The 17,999-nt window shown below is 46.2% G+C and overlaps 2 protein-coding genes across 11 annotated transcripts in view; one reads left to right on the top strand and one right to left on the bottom strand.

Moving 5' to 3' along the window:
* LOC140728830 (S-phase kinase-associated protein 2-like) overlaps positions 1–8,850 on the bottom strand; it is a 31,212-nt gene extending 22,362 nt beyond the window's left edge. Inside the window, exons 1-3 of one of the 9 annotated variants that reach the window (XM_073047810.1) lie at positions 8,740–8,755; positions 7,288–7,356; positions 4,456–4,521 (exon numbers count right to left, since the gene is read on the bottom strand). Coding sequence is in view for 2 of the 9 variants with exons in the window: in XM_073047806.1 (XP_072903907.1) it covers positions 8,647–8,681 (35 nt within the window). In the remaining 7 variants the exon portion in view is untranslated. Of the gene's footprint in view, positions 1–4,455; positions 4,522–7,287; positions 7,357–8,646 lie in introns of those variants that run through there. The other 8 variants (XM_073047809.1, XM_073047808.1, XM_073047811.1 and 5 more) reach the window with 8 other exon arrangements.
* Positions 8,851–8,949: 99 nt separating this feature from the next.
* Positions 8,950–17,999, top strand: part of lmbrd2b (LMBR1 domain containing 2b) — a 63,142-nt gene continuing 54,092 nt past the window's right edge. The window contains exons 1-2 of one of the 2 annotated variants that reach the window (XM_073047805.1): positions 8,950–9,053; positions 10,877–11,057. In XM_073047805.1, the coding sequence (XP_072903906.1) occupies positions 10,884–11,057 (174 nt within the window). In that variant the 5' untranslated portion in view covers positions 8,950–9,053; positions 10,877–10,883. Of the gene's footprint in view, positions 9,093–10,876; positions 11,058–17,999 lie in introns of both variants that reach the window. The other variant, XM_073047804.1, reaches the window with a different exon arrangement.

Here is a 17,999-nt window from a genome sequence, read left to right as displayed (position 1 = left end):
AGGATGAGGCAGTCGGATTACAAACAGAGGCAGCATGAAATGAGGCTGCTAACAAGGAGTGGCCAACAAAAGGATGAAATTGCAGTCAACAGGATGAGCTGCAATGTAAAAAGTGGACAAAATCAAAAAGGGTGAATACAGGACTGAAGGTGTTATTGTTGAATATGGAAGAAGGTAGGTGACATGCAGCAGTTGCAGATTGACAGGTATGTTTGTTATGTCTCCCCCTCTCACTCTGAAACGGAGACACCTCTTTCTCCCCGATTAAAAGGGAGATCGAGAGCGCCTGTAGCATGTTGAATTACTGGGTGAATGAGTAGTTTTTGGGACACTGCAAGTCTGTGTCTTTATTGTTGCTTTGCTGCACGCTTAAGTGCTCGGTAGAGGGGGAGGGGATCGTTGCTTGCTGCTGCTTACGCCCAGCAGGGTAGCTGGGGCGGGGGGAGTTTGGGGTTCTAACATTTAATTATCATTCATTCTTTGGGGGCACTCCTCTGTTTTCGTGGATGGTTGCGAAGAAAAAGCATTTCAGGATGTATATTGTATACATTTGTGACATTAAATGTACTTTTGAAACCTTTGATATTGTGGGCATTGCTGAATCGTGGCTGAAAGATTATAGCTGGGAGTTTAAAGTCCAAGGACACACATTGTATCGAAAGGACAGGCAGAAAGGTAGAGGAGTGCATTGCTCTATTAGTAAAAAAATGAAATCAAATCATAAGAAAGAGGTGACATAGGATAAGAAGGTGTTGAATCATTGTGGATAGAGCTAAGAAACAGCAAGGGTAAAAAGACACTGATGGGAGTTGTATAGACACCCCCAAACAGTAGTAAGGATGGGCCTACAATGAGAGATAGAAAATTCATGCCAAAAGGACAATGCTGCAATGGTCATAGGCGATTTCAATATTCAGGTAGATTGGGAAAATCAGGCAGATACTGGATCCCAAGAGGGGGAATTTCTAGATTGCCTACAAGATGGCTTTTTAAGAGCAGCTCGTGGTTAAGGTCACGAAAGGTTCAGCTATTCTGGATTGGATGTTGTGCAATGAACCAGAATTGATCAGAGAGCCCCAAGGGGATCAGTGAACATAACATGATCGAATTCATACAATTTGAGAAAGTCAGAGGTTGTAGTGGGGGACAAGGAAATGGTGGATGAACTGAATAAGTACTTCCATTAGTTTTCACTGTGGAAGACACTAGCAGAATGCTGGAAATTCAGAAGTGTCAGAGGGCAGAAGTGAGTGAAGCTGCCATTACAAGAGAGAAGGTTCCAGGGAAACTGAAAGCTCTGAATGTAAATAAGTCATCTGGACCAGATGGTGTAGATCCCAGGGTTCTCAAAGAGGTGGCTGTAGAGATTGTGGAGGTATTAGTAATGATCTTTCACGCATCAATTGATTCTAGAATGGTTCCAGAGGAATAGAAAATTGCAAATGTCACTCCACTCTTCAAGTGAGCGAGGCAGAATAAAGCAAATTACAGGCCAGTTAGTCTGACCTCAGTGGTTGGAAAGATGTTGTTGATTTTTACAGATGTAGTTTAAGACACATGACAAAATAGGCTATAGTCAGCATGGGAAAATCTTGACTGACTAGTCTGTTGGAATTCTGAGAAGAAATAACAAGCAGGTTAGAGAAAGGAGAATTGGTTGATGTTGTGTACTTGTATTTTCAGAAGGCCTTTGACAAGGTGCCACAGGAGGCTATTCACATGTTAAGAGACCATGGTATTACAGGAAATACACTAGCATGGATAGGGAATTGACTGAGTGGCAAGAGACAAAGAGTGTAAATAATGGGAGCCATTTCTGGTTGGCTGCTGGTGACTAATGGTGTTCCATAGGAGTCTGTGTTGGGATCACTTCCTTTTACATTATATGTCAATGTTTTGGATGATGGAATTGATGGCTTTGTGGCCAAGATTGTAGATGATACGAAGGTAGATGGAGGGTCAAGTAGTTTTGAGAAAAGAGAGGCTAGAGAAGGACTTAGCCAGATTAGGGGAATGCACAAAGAAAACAGATGGAATAGTGTCAGGAAGTATATGGTCATGCACTGTGGTAGAAGATATGAAAGAGTAGACTATTACCTAAATGGAAAGAAAATTCAAAACTCTGAGCTGCACAGGGACTTGGGAGTCCTCATGAAAGATTCCATAAAGGTTAGTTTGCAGATTGAGTCAGTGGCGAGGAAGATAAATGTGATGTTAGCATTCACGATCCATGCCCTGAGTTCATCTGCCTTTCCTACGATACTCCTTGCATTGAAATATATGCAGCTCAGAATGTGAGTCCCACCATGCTCAACCTTTTGACTGCCGACTGGCTAACTAATTCTTTACCCTCTTTCTGCACTGCTTATTTAAATGAACAATTATATGGTATATACTGATATATATTGACTCTGATATACATCTCTATCAGAGTCAGGTTTATTATCACCGATGTGTGTGGTGAGCTTTGTTAACAGCAGTTCAATGCAATACATGATAATATAGAAAGAAAAACTAAATTACAGCAAGTATATATGTATATTAAATTTTAGATTACAAATGGTGCAAATCCAAAATAGTAATTTAAAAAGTGAGGTAGAGTTCACGTGTTCAATGCCCATTTAGTAATTGGATAGCGGAGAGGAAGAAGCTGTTTTCACTGTGGAAGACACTAGCAGAATGCTGGAAATTCAGAAGTGTCAGAGTGCAGAAGTGAGTGAATCCTGAATCACTGAGTGTGTGCTCCTTTAGGCTTATCTACCTCCTTCCTGACGGTAACAATGAGAAGCGGGCATGTCCTAGGTGATGGGGTTCCTTAATAATGACCACCAACTTTCTGAAACACTGCTCCTTGAAAATGTCTTGGATACTACAGAGGCTGGTACCCAAGATGGAGCTGACTAACTTTACAACTTTCTATAGCTTCTTTTGATACTGTGCAGTAGGTTCCCCTTCCCCCATACCAGACAGTGATACAGCCTGTCAGAATACTCTCCACTGTAAATCGATAGAAGTTTGAGCATTTTAGGTGACAAACTAAATCTCTTCAAAATCCTAATGAAATATCACCGCTGTCTTGCCTTCTTTACAGCTGCATCAGTATGTTGGGACCAGGTTAGATCCTCAGAGATCTTAAGATAAGGAACTTGAAATTGCTCACTCTCTCCACTTCTGATCCCTGAGGATCAGTTCGTGTTCCCTCATCTTACTCTTCCTGAGGTCCGCAATCAGATCTTTCGTCTGACATTGAGTGCCAGATTGTTGTGTGACACCACTCAACTAGCTGGTATATCTCACTCCTGTACACCCTTTCCTCTCCATCTGAGATTCTATCAACAATGGTTGTGTCATCAGCAAATTAATAGATGGTACTTGAGCCACTCAGTAACGTGTATAGAGAGAGTAGAGCAGTGGGCTAAGCACACATCACTGAGGTGTGCCAGTGTTGATTGTTGGCGAGGAAGCAATATTATCACCAATCCGCAGAGATTGTGGTTTTCCGGTTAGGAAGTCGAGGATCCAATACAGAGGGAGGTGCAGAGGCCCAAAAACTGCATCTTATCGAACAGGACTGTGGGAATGATCGTGTTAAAACACTGAGCTATAGTCAACAAGTAGCACCCTGACATAGGTGCTTGTATTTTCCAAGTGATCCAAGGCCGTGTGGAGAGCCATTGAGATTGTGTGTGCCATAGATCTATTGTGACAATAGGCAAACTACAGTGGGTCCAGGTCCTTGCTGAGGCAGAAGTTGATTCTAGCCATGACCAACCTCTCAAACCATTTCATCACCATACGTGTAAGCACTACTGTATGATAATCATTAAGGCAGTGCACACTTGGAGTACTGTGTGCACTTTTAGAAAGGATATACTGATTTTGGAGAGGGTTCAGAGAAGATTCACGAGAATGATTCCAGGAATGAAAGGGTTCCTGTATAAGGAAAATCTGGCAGCTCTAGGGCTGTATTCCCTGGAGTTCGGGAGAATGAGAGGGGGATCTCATAGAGACATTCCAAATGTTAAAAGGCCTGAACAGACTAAATATGGCAAAGTTATTTCCCGTGGTAGGGGAGTCTAGGACAAGAGGGCATGACTTCAGGATTGAAGGACATCCATTTAGAACTGAGAAGCAGAGAAACCACTTTAGTCAGAGGGTGGTAAATATGTGGAATTTGTTGCCACGAGCGGCTGTGGAGGCCAAGTCTTTGGGCGTATTTAAGGCAGAGATAGGTTCTGGATTAGCCAGGGCATCAAAAGGTACGGGGTCAAGGCAGAGGAGTGGAGATGACTAAAATAATTGGACCAGAATGGCCTATTCTGCTCCTATCTTACAGTTTTACTCTTCTTAGACACTGGCATAATTGGTGTCTTTTTTAAGCAGATGGGAACTTCCAACCACAGCAGAGAGATGTTGAAAACATCCTTGAAATGGCACAGGTTTTCAGATCCTTACCAGACACTACATCAGGGTCTGCCGCCATGCGAGATTCACCCTCCTGAAAGACCGCCTGACATCAACCTCCGAGACAGAAAGCACAGGGTCACAAAAGCGGTGCACTCATCCAGATTCAAAGATACATCCCTAAATACAGTCTAGTCCACCAATTTAAAGCAGTTCTGTAAGTGCTGTTTCAGTCTTTATATGCATGTGTTTTGTCCTCCATTAGTCTCAACAGACCATGTATTTGTGCCTTGATTCCAGAGTGCAAGCCTGGGCAAGGTTTATTTTATGGAAGACCGGCAGTTGCCCAAGCTGCAAGTCTCCCCTCTCCACGCCACCGATGTTGTCCAAGGGAAGGGCATTAGGACCCATACAACTTGGCACCAGTGTCATCACAGAGCAACGTGTGGTTAAGCACTTTGCTCAAGGACACACAACGCAGCCTCAGCCAAGGCTCGAACTAGCAACCTTCAGATCACTAGACGAATTCCTTAACCACATGGCCACGCGCCAATACGTATATATGCATATATTGGGGAAGTAGAAGTACAGCCAGGCGATCAGACTGTGGGCGTGGGATAGCACGGCAGGCATTCTTGATGATAGTCTAACAGTGGTTATTTCCTCTAGTGCTACATGTGATCTACACACACAATTCAGGCTCCTATACCTCTTGGGAAGTGAAAGGTCATGCACTTTGGTATAAGAAATTAAAGGATTGACCATTTTCTAAATGGATAGAAAATACAAAACTGAGGTGCAAAGGGACCAGGGACTCCCAAAAGGTTAATTTGCAGGTTGAGTCAAGAAGACTGAAATATAAAAGCAAGGATGTAATGTTGAGACTTTATAAAGCACTGGTGAGGCCTCACTTGAGGTATTGTGAGCACAAAGGTGACTGTGGGTGTCAGAGGTCCACCATCCCAGCCCAGGGCATCACTACAGAAGTTCTTCTGGACAGTATTCTGGGCCCAGCTGCTTCGTCATTGACATTCCCTCCATCAGAAGGTGGGGTGATCAACGTGCGGCTCCATTTCAATCCCTTTAGCAGATGCAGCAAGACCTGAGGCAGGTAAGGATTGGGGTAAGTACCTCAGTAAATAAAGACCAAAAGTGGCCATGAAATGTCCTCAGTAGCAGTAAATTGGATTAAAGAGAATCACAAACACATTTTATATTTCCATTTAAAACAAATGGTAACTAGGGGGAGACTCTCAAGCGTAATGAGGGAATCTATGCTTGGAGTCAGAGGGCCCACTGCTCTCTGCCATCTATTTCAGTGATCTGGATAAGAATATACAAGGCACGGTTTGCAGATGGAGTGGTGGACAGTGAGGAAGGTTATCACAAATTCCCAAGGAACCTTGTTCAGTTGGATAAACAGGTGAGGAATGAGAAACTAAGCTTAATTTAGATTAGTGAGAGATGAGGTTGTACAGTGCACAGGCAAAGCTGCCCTTGGAATACTGTGTTCACTTTTAGTTCTCTGCTATAGACAAGATGTTATTAAACTGGAAAGAGTGAATAAAAGACTCACAAAGATGTTGCTACTCGAGGAACCAAGTTTTAGGGCGAAGTTGGGCCATAGAAGACGAAGAAACAAAGGGCATTGGTAGGGAGAACGAGTCCTTTCTTCCCCAAATATTGGGGAAATCAAGAACTAGATGGTATAGATTTAGAGCAAAAGATTTCATAGGAGCCCAAGGAGCAACTTTTTCATGTATAGGGTGGTAAGAGCTGCCAATGAGAGTTCGAGGCAGATTCAAGAACAACTTTTAACAGACAGTTGGACAGTAATATGTATTGGAAAGGTTCAGAGAGTAGTCGCCAAGCACTAGCAAATGGGACTAGCTAGGACAGGGCATCCAGCTGGGCCAAAGGGCTGGTTCCCATGCTGTCTTACATCATAACCCCATCTTCTGGAAGAGGCCACACACGACAGGACAAACAACCAATGTGCAAATACAAAAGAAATGATAATAATAAATATCCAGAACAGAAGACCACAACATAAAGGAGCAAAATTAGGCTATTTGGCCCAAGTCTGCTCCGCCATTCAGTCAGGCTGATCTTTCTTTTCCTCCTCAGCCACGCTTCCCAGCCTTCTCCCCGCAACCTTTGATGTCATGTCCAAACAAGAACCTATCAATCTCTGCCTTAAATACACACAACAACTAGGCCTCCACAGTTGCCTGTGGACTTGTGGTAACAAATTCCACAAATCCACCACCCTCTGGCTAAAGTAGTTTCTCTGCATCTCTTTTGAATGGACACCCATCTATCCTGAGGCTGTGCCCGCTTGTCTTAGCCTTCCCTACCAGGAGAAACATCCTTTCCACATCTACTCTGTCTAAGCCTTTCAGCATTCAAAAGGTTTCAATGAGATCCCCCTCATCCTTCTGAATTCCACCAGAGCCATCAAACGTTCCTCATATAATAACCTTATCATTTCTGGAATTATCCTTGTGAATCTCCTCTGGACCCTCTCCATGCCAGCACATCTTTTCTCTTATGAGGAGTCCAAAACTGCTGACAATACTCAAGGTGAGGCCTCACCAGTGCTTTATAAACTCTCAGCATCACATCCCTGCTCTTGTATTCTAGACCTCTTGAAATGAATGCTAACAGTGCATTTGCCTTCCTCACCAACCTTGAGGGTGTTCTGCACAAGGACTCCCAGGTCCTTTTGCATCTCAGATTTTTGGATTTTCTCCCCATTTAGAGAATAGTCTGCACATTTATTTTTGCTACCAAAGTGCATGACCAGGCATTTTCCAACATTGTATTTCATTTGCCACTATTTTGCCCAGTCTCCTAATCTGTCCAAGTCCTTCTGCAGCCTACCTGTTTTCTCAACACTACCTGCCCCTCCACCAATCTTCGTATCAGCTGCAAACTTGGCAATATGGCCATCTACAAAAAAAAGAGGAAATATGCAGATGCTGGAAATCCGAGCAACACACTCAAAATGCTGAAGGAATTCAGCAGGCCAGGCAACATCTATGGAAAAACAGTAAAGTCGATGCATTGGATCATAACAAATCCATCTATTCCATCCTCTAAACCATTTATATACAGCATAAAAAGAAATGGTCCCAATACTGGCCCATGTGGAACACCACTAGTCGCTGGCAGCCAACCAGACAAGGATCCTTTATCCCCATTCGCTGCCTCCTACCAATCAACCATGCCAATAACTTCCCTGTAATACCTTGGGCTCTTAAATTGGTAAGCTCTCTCATGTGTGGTACCTTGTCAAAGGCTTTCTGGAAGTCCAAATATCTAACATCCGCTATGTCTCCTTTATCTATCCTACTTGTAATATCCTCAAAGAATTCCAACAGATTTGTCAGGCAGGATTTTCCCGGAAGGAAACCGTGCTGGCTTTGTACTATCTTGTCCTGTGTCACCAAGTACTTCATCACCTTGTCCTTAACAATTGACTCTAACATCTTCCCAACCACAGAGGTCAGGCTAACTGGTCTATAATTTCCTTTCTGCTGCCTTCCTCCTTACTTAGAGTGGAGTGACATTTGCAATTTTCCTGTCCTCTGGCACTATGCCAGGGTCCAATGATTTTTGGAAGATCATTACTAATGCCTCCACAATCTCTACCGCCACCTCTTTCAGAACCCCAGGGTGCAGTTCCTCTGGTTCGGGTGACTTATGTACCTTTAGCTCTTTCAGCTTTTCAAGCACCTTCTCCCTTGTAATAGTAACTGCACTCACTTCTCTTCCCTCACACCCTTCAACATCTGGCACACTGCTAGTGTCAGAGATTAAAAGTGAGTTCATAGGTTGTAGGAACAATTCAGTGACCCAGGCTGTGCTAGTCCACATGGCCCCCACCCTCACCAGGGACCAAAGACCTGACCCCTGGATCCAGTCCCACCGTTGTAACCCTTCCCCGAGCCAGTGGCCACCCACTTTACCCTCACCCACCCTCCGCCTATTGCCCATTATTTCAGGACCTGCCTCCCCAGACCCCACAACATTCGATCACTCACCAAATCACCTCCGAACTTACTTCCCCCCCCCCCAACACCCCAGATCTCCAAACACTCATCGCAGATCACCCCACCTCTTACTCAGACTCACCCCCACCCCAGAGACTCTCCCCTGTCTGTCTCCATCTGCCCCCAAACCCCGGACGCCAGACCACCACTGACCCAGACACACCCTCACCATCAAGCCCAGGCTCACCTGCAATCACTCAGCACCAACTCCCCCGCCCTCATATAGACACCCGACCATATTGTTCCCTGGACTCACACACCCGCGCTCCCTCATACTGACCCGCGCTCCCTCATCGCCGCCCCACTCCGTTTTGGCGCCACACTGCGGCGGGAAGTTCAATATCCGCGCGCACTCGCGTAACGGGATCTGATTGGTGCAAATGGAGATCTGCCCGCTCCCGTCGCCGGGAGGTTCCTGCCGCAATGCGTAATGGGAGGCAGGGAGATGATGGACTACATGGCCCATGAGCCATTGCGCCGCGCAGCCGCACGGGGAGGTCCCGGAGCTGACGTTGCAAGAAGCGGAAATGGGAGCTTGGAATGGTGAAAGAAGCCGGAGTAGGGTTTGAGGAGGGTGAAGAGTGGGGTCTGAGGGTGAGTGACTGCCGTGGTGTAAAATACCAGAGGGTTATGGTAAGTACCGGGGCTCGCGTAGAGGGAAGAACTGAAAATGTCAGGAGTGGGAGGGTGGTGAATGGTGAACGAGGAGAGGGTTGAGTAAACGCAAAGTACACTGCAGATGCTGGGGTCAAAGCAACACGTACAACAAGCTGGAGGAACTCAGCAGGTCGGGCAGCATCCGTGGAAACGAGCAGTCAACAATTCGGGCCGAGACCCTTCGTCAGGACACATCCTGCCCGACCTGCTGAGTTCCTCCAGCTTGTTGTACGTGTCGATTGGAGGGTTGAGTAGCCTTGGGTGAGGAACAAAGAGTTGACCCGGCAGTTTAACCTGTTTGATTGTTTAGGTGAAGGTATTGACCCAAAACCTTGGCTGTCCTCCCCCCTGACTTCAGCATCTCGTGGGTAACTGTGTTTAGATGTTCCCAGACTGTGACCAGGTACCCGGGGTAAATATTTATCTTAGCTGGGACAGAAACTCTTAGGAAGGAAGTGAGAGTGATGGAGGGGGAACAGATTCGCTGGGTGCTGACTGGTTCACTAATGGGGAGCGACTGGAGAACGTACGTCTCTGCTCCCTGGAGTGCAGTAGTAAAGAGGGGAAATGACAAGTGTTTAGCATTGCGGTAGTAAATGACCGCAAGAAGCTAATCCGCTTACCACATTATTATTATAACCTAGGAGACAAGGGTTAGGGTAAGAGGCAGGAGATTTCGAGGGGTCCTTTATCGAGCGGGAGTAGCTGGGATGCAGTGCCCGAGCCAAAGTCACCGAGAGCAGTTAAGTAACGTCTGGATCAGCTGAGTACAGAGGCTGGGATGGATAAATATCTTTGTTGTCCTCTGGTCATCGTGGATGTGGACAGCTGAATGGGCTGGAGGCCGAGTCATTGAGTATATTTAAAATGGAAGAATGGAGGTTGATAGGTTCTGTTAGGGCATCAAAGGTTACAAGGAATGGTGTTGAGATGGATAATAAATGGTGGAGCAGACTCGGTGGGTTAATTCTGCTCATGCAGTTTGTCTTGTAGTGTTCTGATTCTCACACCATATATTCTTTCCATTTGCACTGAGCTTGTGCATCCTCTCTTTCCCCAAAGGTTTCCTGTTAGTGACCAGTGATTGAACAGCAGGCTCCCCTCCCTCACTGCCCCACCCTCCCCACCCCGTGCCCATTCTCTAGTGCCCCACCCTCCCCACCCCGTACCCATTCTCTAGTGCCCCACCCTCCCCACCCCGTACCCATTCTCTAGTGCCCCACCCTCCCCACACCATACCCATTCTCTAGTGCCCCATTCCCCACCCCGTACCCATTCTCTAGTGCCCCATTCCCCACCCCGTACCCATTCTCTAGTGCCCCACCCCGTACCCATTCTCTAGTGCCCCATTCCCCACCCCGTACCCATTCTCTAGTGCCCCACCCTCCCCACCCCGTACCCATTCTCTAGTGCCCCACCCTCCCCACCCCGTACCCATTCTCTAGTGCCCCATTCCCCACCCCGTACCCATTCTCTAGTGCCCCACCCTCCCCACCCCGTACCCATTCTCAAGTGCCCCATTCCCCACCCCGTACCCATTCTCTAGTGCCCCACCCTCCCCACCCCATACCCATTCTCTAGTGCCCCATTCCCCACCCCATACCCATTCTCTAGTGCCCCACCCTCCCCACCCCGTACCCATTCTCTAGTGCCCCACCCTCCCCACCCCATACCCATTCTCTAGTGCCCCACCCTCCCTACCCCGTACCCATTCTCTAGTGCCCCATTCCCCACTCCATACCCGTTTTCCCTTCCACCAGGTTAACCATGAGTGGGGCGGCTTTGGGCATCGATATCGTGGCCGTTTTCTTCCTGGCTCTGCTCGTTCTCTATCGCTACGCTGACTTCAGGAAGCAGCACCGCCTGGTGATTGTTGCCACACTGCTGGCCTGGTACCTCTGCTTCCTCATCGTTATCATCCTACCACTGGACGTCACCACGGTGAGTCTGCCATGACAGCCAACCCTGTCTAAGAGAGACAGCCAGCCAGCCCTCGGAGAGCTCAGGCTCTTGCTGAGGTGGATTCACCACGGGACGCTAGGAGTCATTGTGTGTTCTTGTGTTGACCTATATCACTGAAAACCTTTCCTACATGTCCAGATATCTTTTAAATATCAGAATTTCGTAAACCACCTTTAAACCCTCTCCAGTGCCACCACACTTTTTGTGAGACAAGGGGCCCTAACTGCTCACTGTACCTTATAAAGCCTCAGCTTTACATCCTTGCTTCTATATTCAGCCCTCCTAAAATGAATGCTAACATCACATTTGCCTGCCTCACCACAGACTCAACCTGCAAATTTAGGGAATCCTGCAGGAGGACACTGATAGGTTCACTGGCCTGTAGTTCCCTGCTATCCTTTGAGAATAATATTTCTCTGGCTTGTCACTCCAACCTTTCTTAACTAAAGGTACAGCATTAGTTGGCCACTAGCCTTTCAGAACCTTGCCTGTGACTAACAAATGTATAAGATTATGCAAGAAGAGAGAGTCTTAAATCACACCCCCATGGTATCGGAGACAAGAGGGCATTGGATTCAGGCAAGAGAAGGATTTTAAAGGGGATCTGAAGGGTAACAATGTGGACATGGGTGTGGTTTCTGTGCTTGACCACTGACCGATTCCATGGATTGGGGAAAAATCTATTTCAATATCCTTGGAAGAGTTGACTGGAAGCTTCAGCCTCGCATCTCTGCGACCATCAGGGCCAGTTATACTATCGCCACTGCCTCGTTAATGCCATGTCCCCCTGTGCCCTGTCCAGATACACTTTAAATGTTATTGCTGTCTAGCAGCTCATTCCAGGTGCCAGCTACTCTGTAACATACCTTCCCTTCTCCCTCTCACCTTAATCATTCAGTCGCCCCTACCCTGGTAAACACACTCTGACTATCTACCCTATACATGCCTCGTAATATTTTATAAAGCTCTGTGAGATTCCACCCTCAGACTCTTTTGCTCTAGGGAAAACAGTCCCAGCCTGTCCAGTCTCTCCCATTTAACTCTTGTCCTCCAACTCGAATCTATCCAACCTTGTCTTAAATACCACTCTCTGGGAAAAGCAGTTCCTCCTCATCTCTGTCCTAAATCTACTCCCCTGAATCTTAAGGCTATGTCTCTTAGTTCTAGTCTCACCTGCCAGTGGAAACAACTTTCCTGCCTATATCTTATCTATCCCTTTCATAATTTTATGTTTCTGTAAGAACTTGTCTCAGCCTTCTGAATTCCAGTGAGTACAGTCCCAGGCGACTCAATCTCTCTTCATAGTCTAACCGCCTCCTCTGGAATCAACCTGGTAAACTCCTCTGCACTGCCTCCAAAGCCAGTATATCCTTCTCCAAGTAAGGAGACCAGAACTGAACACAGTACTCCAGGTGCTGCCTCACCAGTACCCTGTACATTTGCAGCATAAACTCCCTGCTCTTAAATTCAATCCCTTTAGCAATAAAGGTTAATTTGATCGGGGCACAACTGTGCGTGGACGTCGGCCAGTGAGAACAGCGAGAAGGGTTTAAAAGGAGACACCTTATAGAGCTGGTGACGGAGTAAAGGGAGATAGAATAGAAAGGCTTTGGCTCAATGGGGCTCAGATGATAACAGGTTGAGAGGATGTAGGTTGTCTGTGTGGAATATGGACAGGAAGAATGTGTGTAAGGCCGGTGTTCTGTTAGTGTCAGATGTGGGAAGTCTGGGAGACTCCCAGCCTCCCGGATGGCCACATGGAATTTAGAAGGATGAGAGGGGATCTGATTGAAACATATAAGACACGCTGGAGGCAGGAAGCATGTTCCCGCTGATGGGTGAGTCCAGAACTAGAGGCCACAGTTTAAGAATAAGGGGTAGGCCATTTAGAACAGAGATGCAGAAAAACTTTTTCACCCAGAGAGTGGTGGATATGTGGAATGCTCTGCCCCAGAAGGCAGTGGAGGCCAAGTCTCTGGATGCATTCAAGAGAGAGTTAGATAGAGCTGTTATAGATAGCGGGGTCAAGGGATATGGGGAGAGGGAAGGAACGGGGTACTGATTGTGTATGATCAGCCATGATCACAGTGAATGGCGGTGCTGGCTAGAAGGGCCAAATGGCCTACTGCTGCACCTACTGTCTAATGTCTGCACCAGGTGCATCTAGTTGCAGCTCCTTAGTGACCGAGTTAGGGAACTGGAGATGCAGCTCGATGACCTTCATCTGGTCAGGGAGAGTGAGGAGGTGATGGAGAGGAGCTACTGGCAGGTAGTCACCCCGGGGCCTGGGAAGACAGATAAGTGGGTAACAGTCAGGAGAGGGAAGGGCAAGAGGCAAATGCTAGAGAGTACCCCAGTGGCTGTCCCCCTTAATAAGTACTGCTGCTTGAGTACTGTTGGGGGAGACGGCCTACCTGGGGGCGTGCTCTGACCGATGGTTTGAGATGTGTCTATTTTAATGTAAGGAGTATCTTGAACAAAGCGGTTGAGCTTAGAGCGTGGATAAGTACTTGGAGCTATGATGTTGTGGCCATTACAGAGACTTGGATGGGTCGGGGCAGGAATGGCTACTTTGAGTGTCAGGCTTTAGATGTTTCAGAAAGGTCAGGGAGGGAGGCAAAAGAGGTGGGGGCATGGCACTGTTGATCAGAGATAGTGTCACGGCTGCAGAAAAGGAGGAAGTCATAGAAGGATTGTCTACTGAGTCTCTGTGGGTGAAAGTTAGGAACAGGAAGGGGTCAAAAACTCTACTGGGTGTTTTTATAGCCCACCCAATAGAAACAGGGACATCGAGGAGCAGATAGGGAGACAGATTCAGGAAAGGTGTAATAATAACAGGGTTGTTGTGGTGGGAAATTTAAATTTCCCAGATATAGATTGGCATGTCCCTAGAGTGAGAGGTTTAGATGGGGTGGAGTTTGTTAGGTGTGTTAAAGAAGGTTTCTTACACAATATGTAGATAAGCCTACAAGAGGAGAGGCTGTACTTGATTTGGTATTGGGAAATGAACCTGGTCAGGTGTCAGATCTCTCAGTGGGAGAGCATGTTGGAGACAGTGATCATAATTCTATCTCCTTTAACATAGCATTGGAGAGGGACAGGAACAGACAAGTTAGGAAAGCGTTTAATTGTAGTAAGGGGAAATATGAGGCTATCAGGCGAGGAATTGGAAGCATAAATTGGAAACAGATGTTCTCAGGGAAATGTACGGAAGAAATGTGGCAAATGTTCAGGGGATATTTGCAAGGATCGTGATGTACAAAGGCTGTTGTAAATCTAGTCAAGAAGAAAAGAAGAGCTTACGGAAGGTTCAAAAAAACTAGGTAACGATAGAAATCTAGAGTCAAGTCACTTTTATTGTCATTTCGACCATAACTGCTGGTACAGTACGTAGTAAAAATGAGATGTTTTTCAAGACCGTGGTGTTGCATGACACAGTACAAGAACAGTAGAAGATTATAAGGCTAGCAGGAAGGAGTGCAGAGGAGATTTACAAGGATGTTGCCTGAATTGGGGAGTATGCCTAATGAGGACAGGTTGAGTGAACTTGGCCTTTTTTTCTTGAGCGACGGAGGATGAGAGGTGACCTGATAGAGGTGTATAAAATGATGAAAGGGATTGATTGTGTAGATAGTCAGAGGCTTTTTCCCAGGGCTGAAATGGCGAGTATGAGAGGGCACAGATTTAAAGTGCTTGGAAGAAGGCACAGAGGAGATGTCAGGGGTAAGTTTTTTACTCAGAGTGTGGTGAGTGTGTGGAATGGGCTGCCGGTAACGGTGGTGGAGGTGGATACAATAGATAAGAGACTCCTGGACAGGTATATAACCATATAACAATCACAGCACGGAAACAGGCCATTCCGGCCCTCCTAGTCCGTGCCGAACTCTTAATCTCACCTAGTTCCACCTACCCGCACTCAGCCCATAACCCTCCATTCCTTTCCTGTCCATATACCTATCCAATTTTACCTTAAATGACACAATTGAACTGGCCTCTACTACTTCTACAGGAAGCTCATTCCACACAGCTATCACTCTCTGAGTAAAGAAATACCCCCTCGTGTTTCCCTTAAACTTTTGCCCCCTGACTCTCAAATCATGTCCTCTCGTTTGAATCTCCCCTACTTTCAATGGAAACAGCCTATTCACGTCAACTCTATCTATCCCTCTCAAAATTTTAAATACCTCGATCAAATCCCCCCTCAACTTTCTACGCTCCAATGAATAGAGACCTAACTTGTTCAACCTTTCTCTGTAACTTAAGTGCTGAAACCCAGGTAACATCCTAGTAAATCGTCTCTGCACTCTCTCTAATTTATTGATATCTTTCCTATAATTCGGTGACCAGAACTGTACACAATATTCCAAATTTGGCCTTACCAATGCCTTGTACAATTTTAACATTACATCCCAACTTCTGTACTCAATGCTCTGATTTATAAAGGCCAGCATTCCAAAAGCCTTCTTCACCACCCTATCTACATGAGACTCCATCTTCAGGGAACTATGCACTGTTATTCCTAGATCTCTCTGTTCCACTGCATTCCTCAATGCCCTACCATTTACCCTGTATGTTCTATTTGGATTATTCCTGCCAAAATGTAGAACCTCACACTTCTCAGCATTAAACTCCATCTGCCAACGTTCAGCCCATTCTTCTAACCGGCATAAATCTCCCTGCAAGCTTTGAAAACCCACCTCATTATCCACAACACCTCCTACCTTAGTATCATCGGCATACTTACTAATCCAATTTACCACCCCATCATCCAGATCATTTATGTATATTACAAACAACATTGGGCCCAAAACAGATCCCTGAGGCACCCCGCTAGTCACCGGCCTCCATCCCGATAAACAATTATCCACCACTACTCTCTGGCATTTCCCATCTAGCCACTGTTGAATCCATTTTATTACTCCAGCATTAATACCTAACGACTGAACCTTCTTAACTAACCTTCCATGTGGAACTTTGTCAAAGGCCTTGCTGAAGTCCATATAGACTACATCCACTGCCTTACCCTCATCAACATTCCTCGTAACTTCTTCAAAAAATTCAATAAGGTTTGTCAAACATGACCTTCCACGCACAAATCCATGCTGGCTACTCCTAGTCAGATCCTGTCTATCCAGATAATTATAAATACTATCTCTAAGAATACTTTCCATTAATTTACCCACCACTGATGTCAAACTGACAGGTTTATAATTGCCAGGCTTACTTCTAGAACACTTTTTAAACAATGGAACCACATGAGCAATACGCCAATCCTCCGGCACAATCCCTGTTTCTAATGACATCTGAAAGATCTCCGTCAGAGCTCCTGCTATCTCTACACAAACTTCCCTCAAGGTCCTGGGGAATATCCTGTCAGGATCCGGAGATTTATCCACTTTTAAATTTCTTAAAAGCGCCAGTACTTCCTCCTCTTTAATTGTCATAGGTACATGGAGCTTAGAAAAATAGATGGCTGTGGGGTAACCCTAGGTAATTTCTAAGGTAGGGACATGTTCGGCACAGCATTGTGGGCCAAATGGCCTTTCTGGAAATCCCAGTAAATAACATCCACCTGTCCCCCTCGATCCACTGCACTCGTTATATCCTCAAAGGACTCCAGTAAACAGGACCTGCCTTTGCTGAATCCACCCTGTGTCTGCCTGATGGATCCATTTCTTTCCAGATGACTCACTATTTCTTCTTTAATGATAGCTTCAGGCATTTCCCAACTACAGATGTTAAACTAACTGGCCTATAGTCACAAACGAGAGATGCTGCCTGGCCTGCTGAGTTCCTCAAGCATTTTGGGAGGCATGAACATTGATTTCTCTAACTTCCAGTAATGGCTCCTTTCTCTCTCTCCCCCCCCCCCCCCCCCACCTCAGCATTTCCCCTTATCCCTCTCTCATGTTATCTCCTTGCCCGCCCATCGCCTCCCTCTGAAGCACTCCCCCCCTCTTTTTTCTTTCTTCAGTGGCCTTATCTCTTTCACCAGTCAACTTCCTAGTTCTTTGCTTCATCCCTCTCCCTGCGTTTCACCTATCACCTGGCATTTCTCTCCCCCCTTCAAATCTACTCAGTTTCTTTCCTCCAGTCCTGCCAAAGGGTTTCGGCCCAAAACGGCAACTGTACTTTTTTCCATGATGCTGTCTGGCCTGCTAAGTTCCTCCAGCATTTTATGTGTTACTCTGTCCATAGATGCTGTCTGGCCTGCTGAGTTCCTCCAGCATTTCGTGTGTTACTGTGTCCATAGATGTTGTCTGGCCTGCTGAGTTCCTCCAGCATTTCGTGTGTTACTGTGTCCATAGATGTTGTCTGGCCTACTGAGTTCCTCCAGCATTTCGTGTGTGTTACTCTGTCCATAGACACTGTCTGTCCTGCTGAGTTCCTCCAGCATTTTGTGTGTGTTGCTGGTCTATAGTCACCTGCATTTTGTGTGTGTTGCTGGTCTATAGTCACCTGCATTTTGTGTGTGTTGCTGGTCTATAGTCACCTGCCTTTTGTGTGTGTTGCTGGTCTATAGTCACCTGCCTTTTGCCCATATCCTTTTTTCAACGGTGGTGTGATACTCACCGTCTTCCAACCCACACAGGGTCCGGAGAAATTTGGTAAATCATCACCAAAGCCACTTCTATAACTTCTGCCATTTCTTTCAGTACCCTGGGATGCATTCCATCAGGACCAGGGGGCTTGTCTATCCTTAGGCCCACAAGTATGCTCAGTGTTAGCTCTTTAGTGATAGCTATTGTATTGAGGTCCTCACCTCCCATCACATCTCTGTGCAGCATGTTAGACGTGTCCTCCACCTCGAAGACTGACACAAAATAGTCATTCAAACCCTCCGCCACTTCCTCATTACCCAATATCAACGCTCCCTTATCAACCTCCAAGAGACCTACATTTACTTTAGCCATCCTTTTC

The sequence above is a fragment of the Hemitrygon akajei genome, chromosome 6, assembly GCF_048418815.1.
Source record: "Hemitrygon akajei chromosome 6, sHemAka1.3, whole genome shotgun sequence".
Taxonomy (NCBI): Eukaryota; Metazoa; Chordata; class Chondrichthyes; order Myliobatiformes; family Dasyatidae; genus Hemitrygon; species Hemitrygon akajei.
Note: the sequence above shows the minus strand (reverse complement) of the source record. Positions and strands in the feature narration are given on the sequence as shown.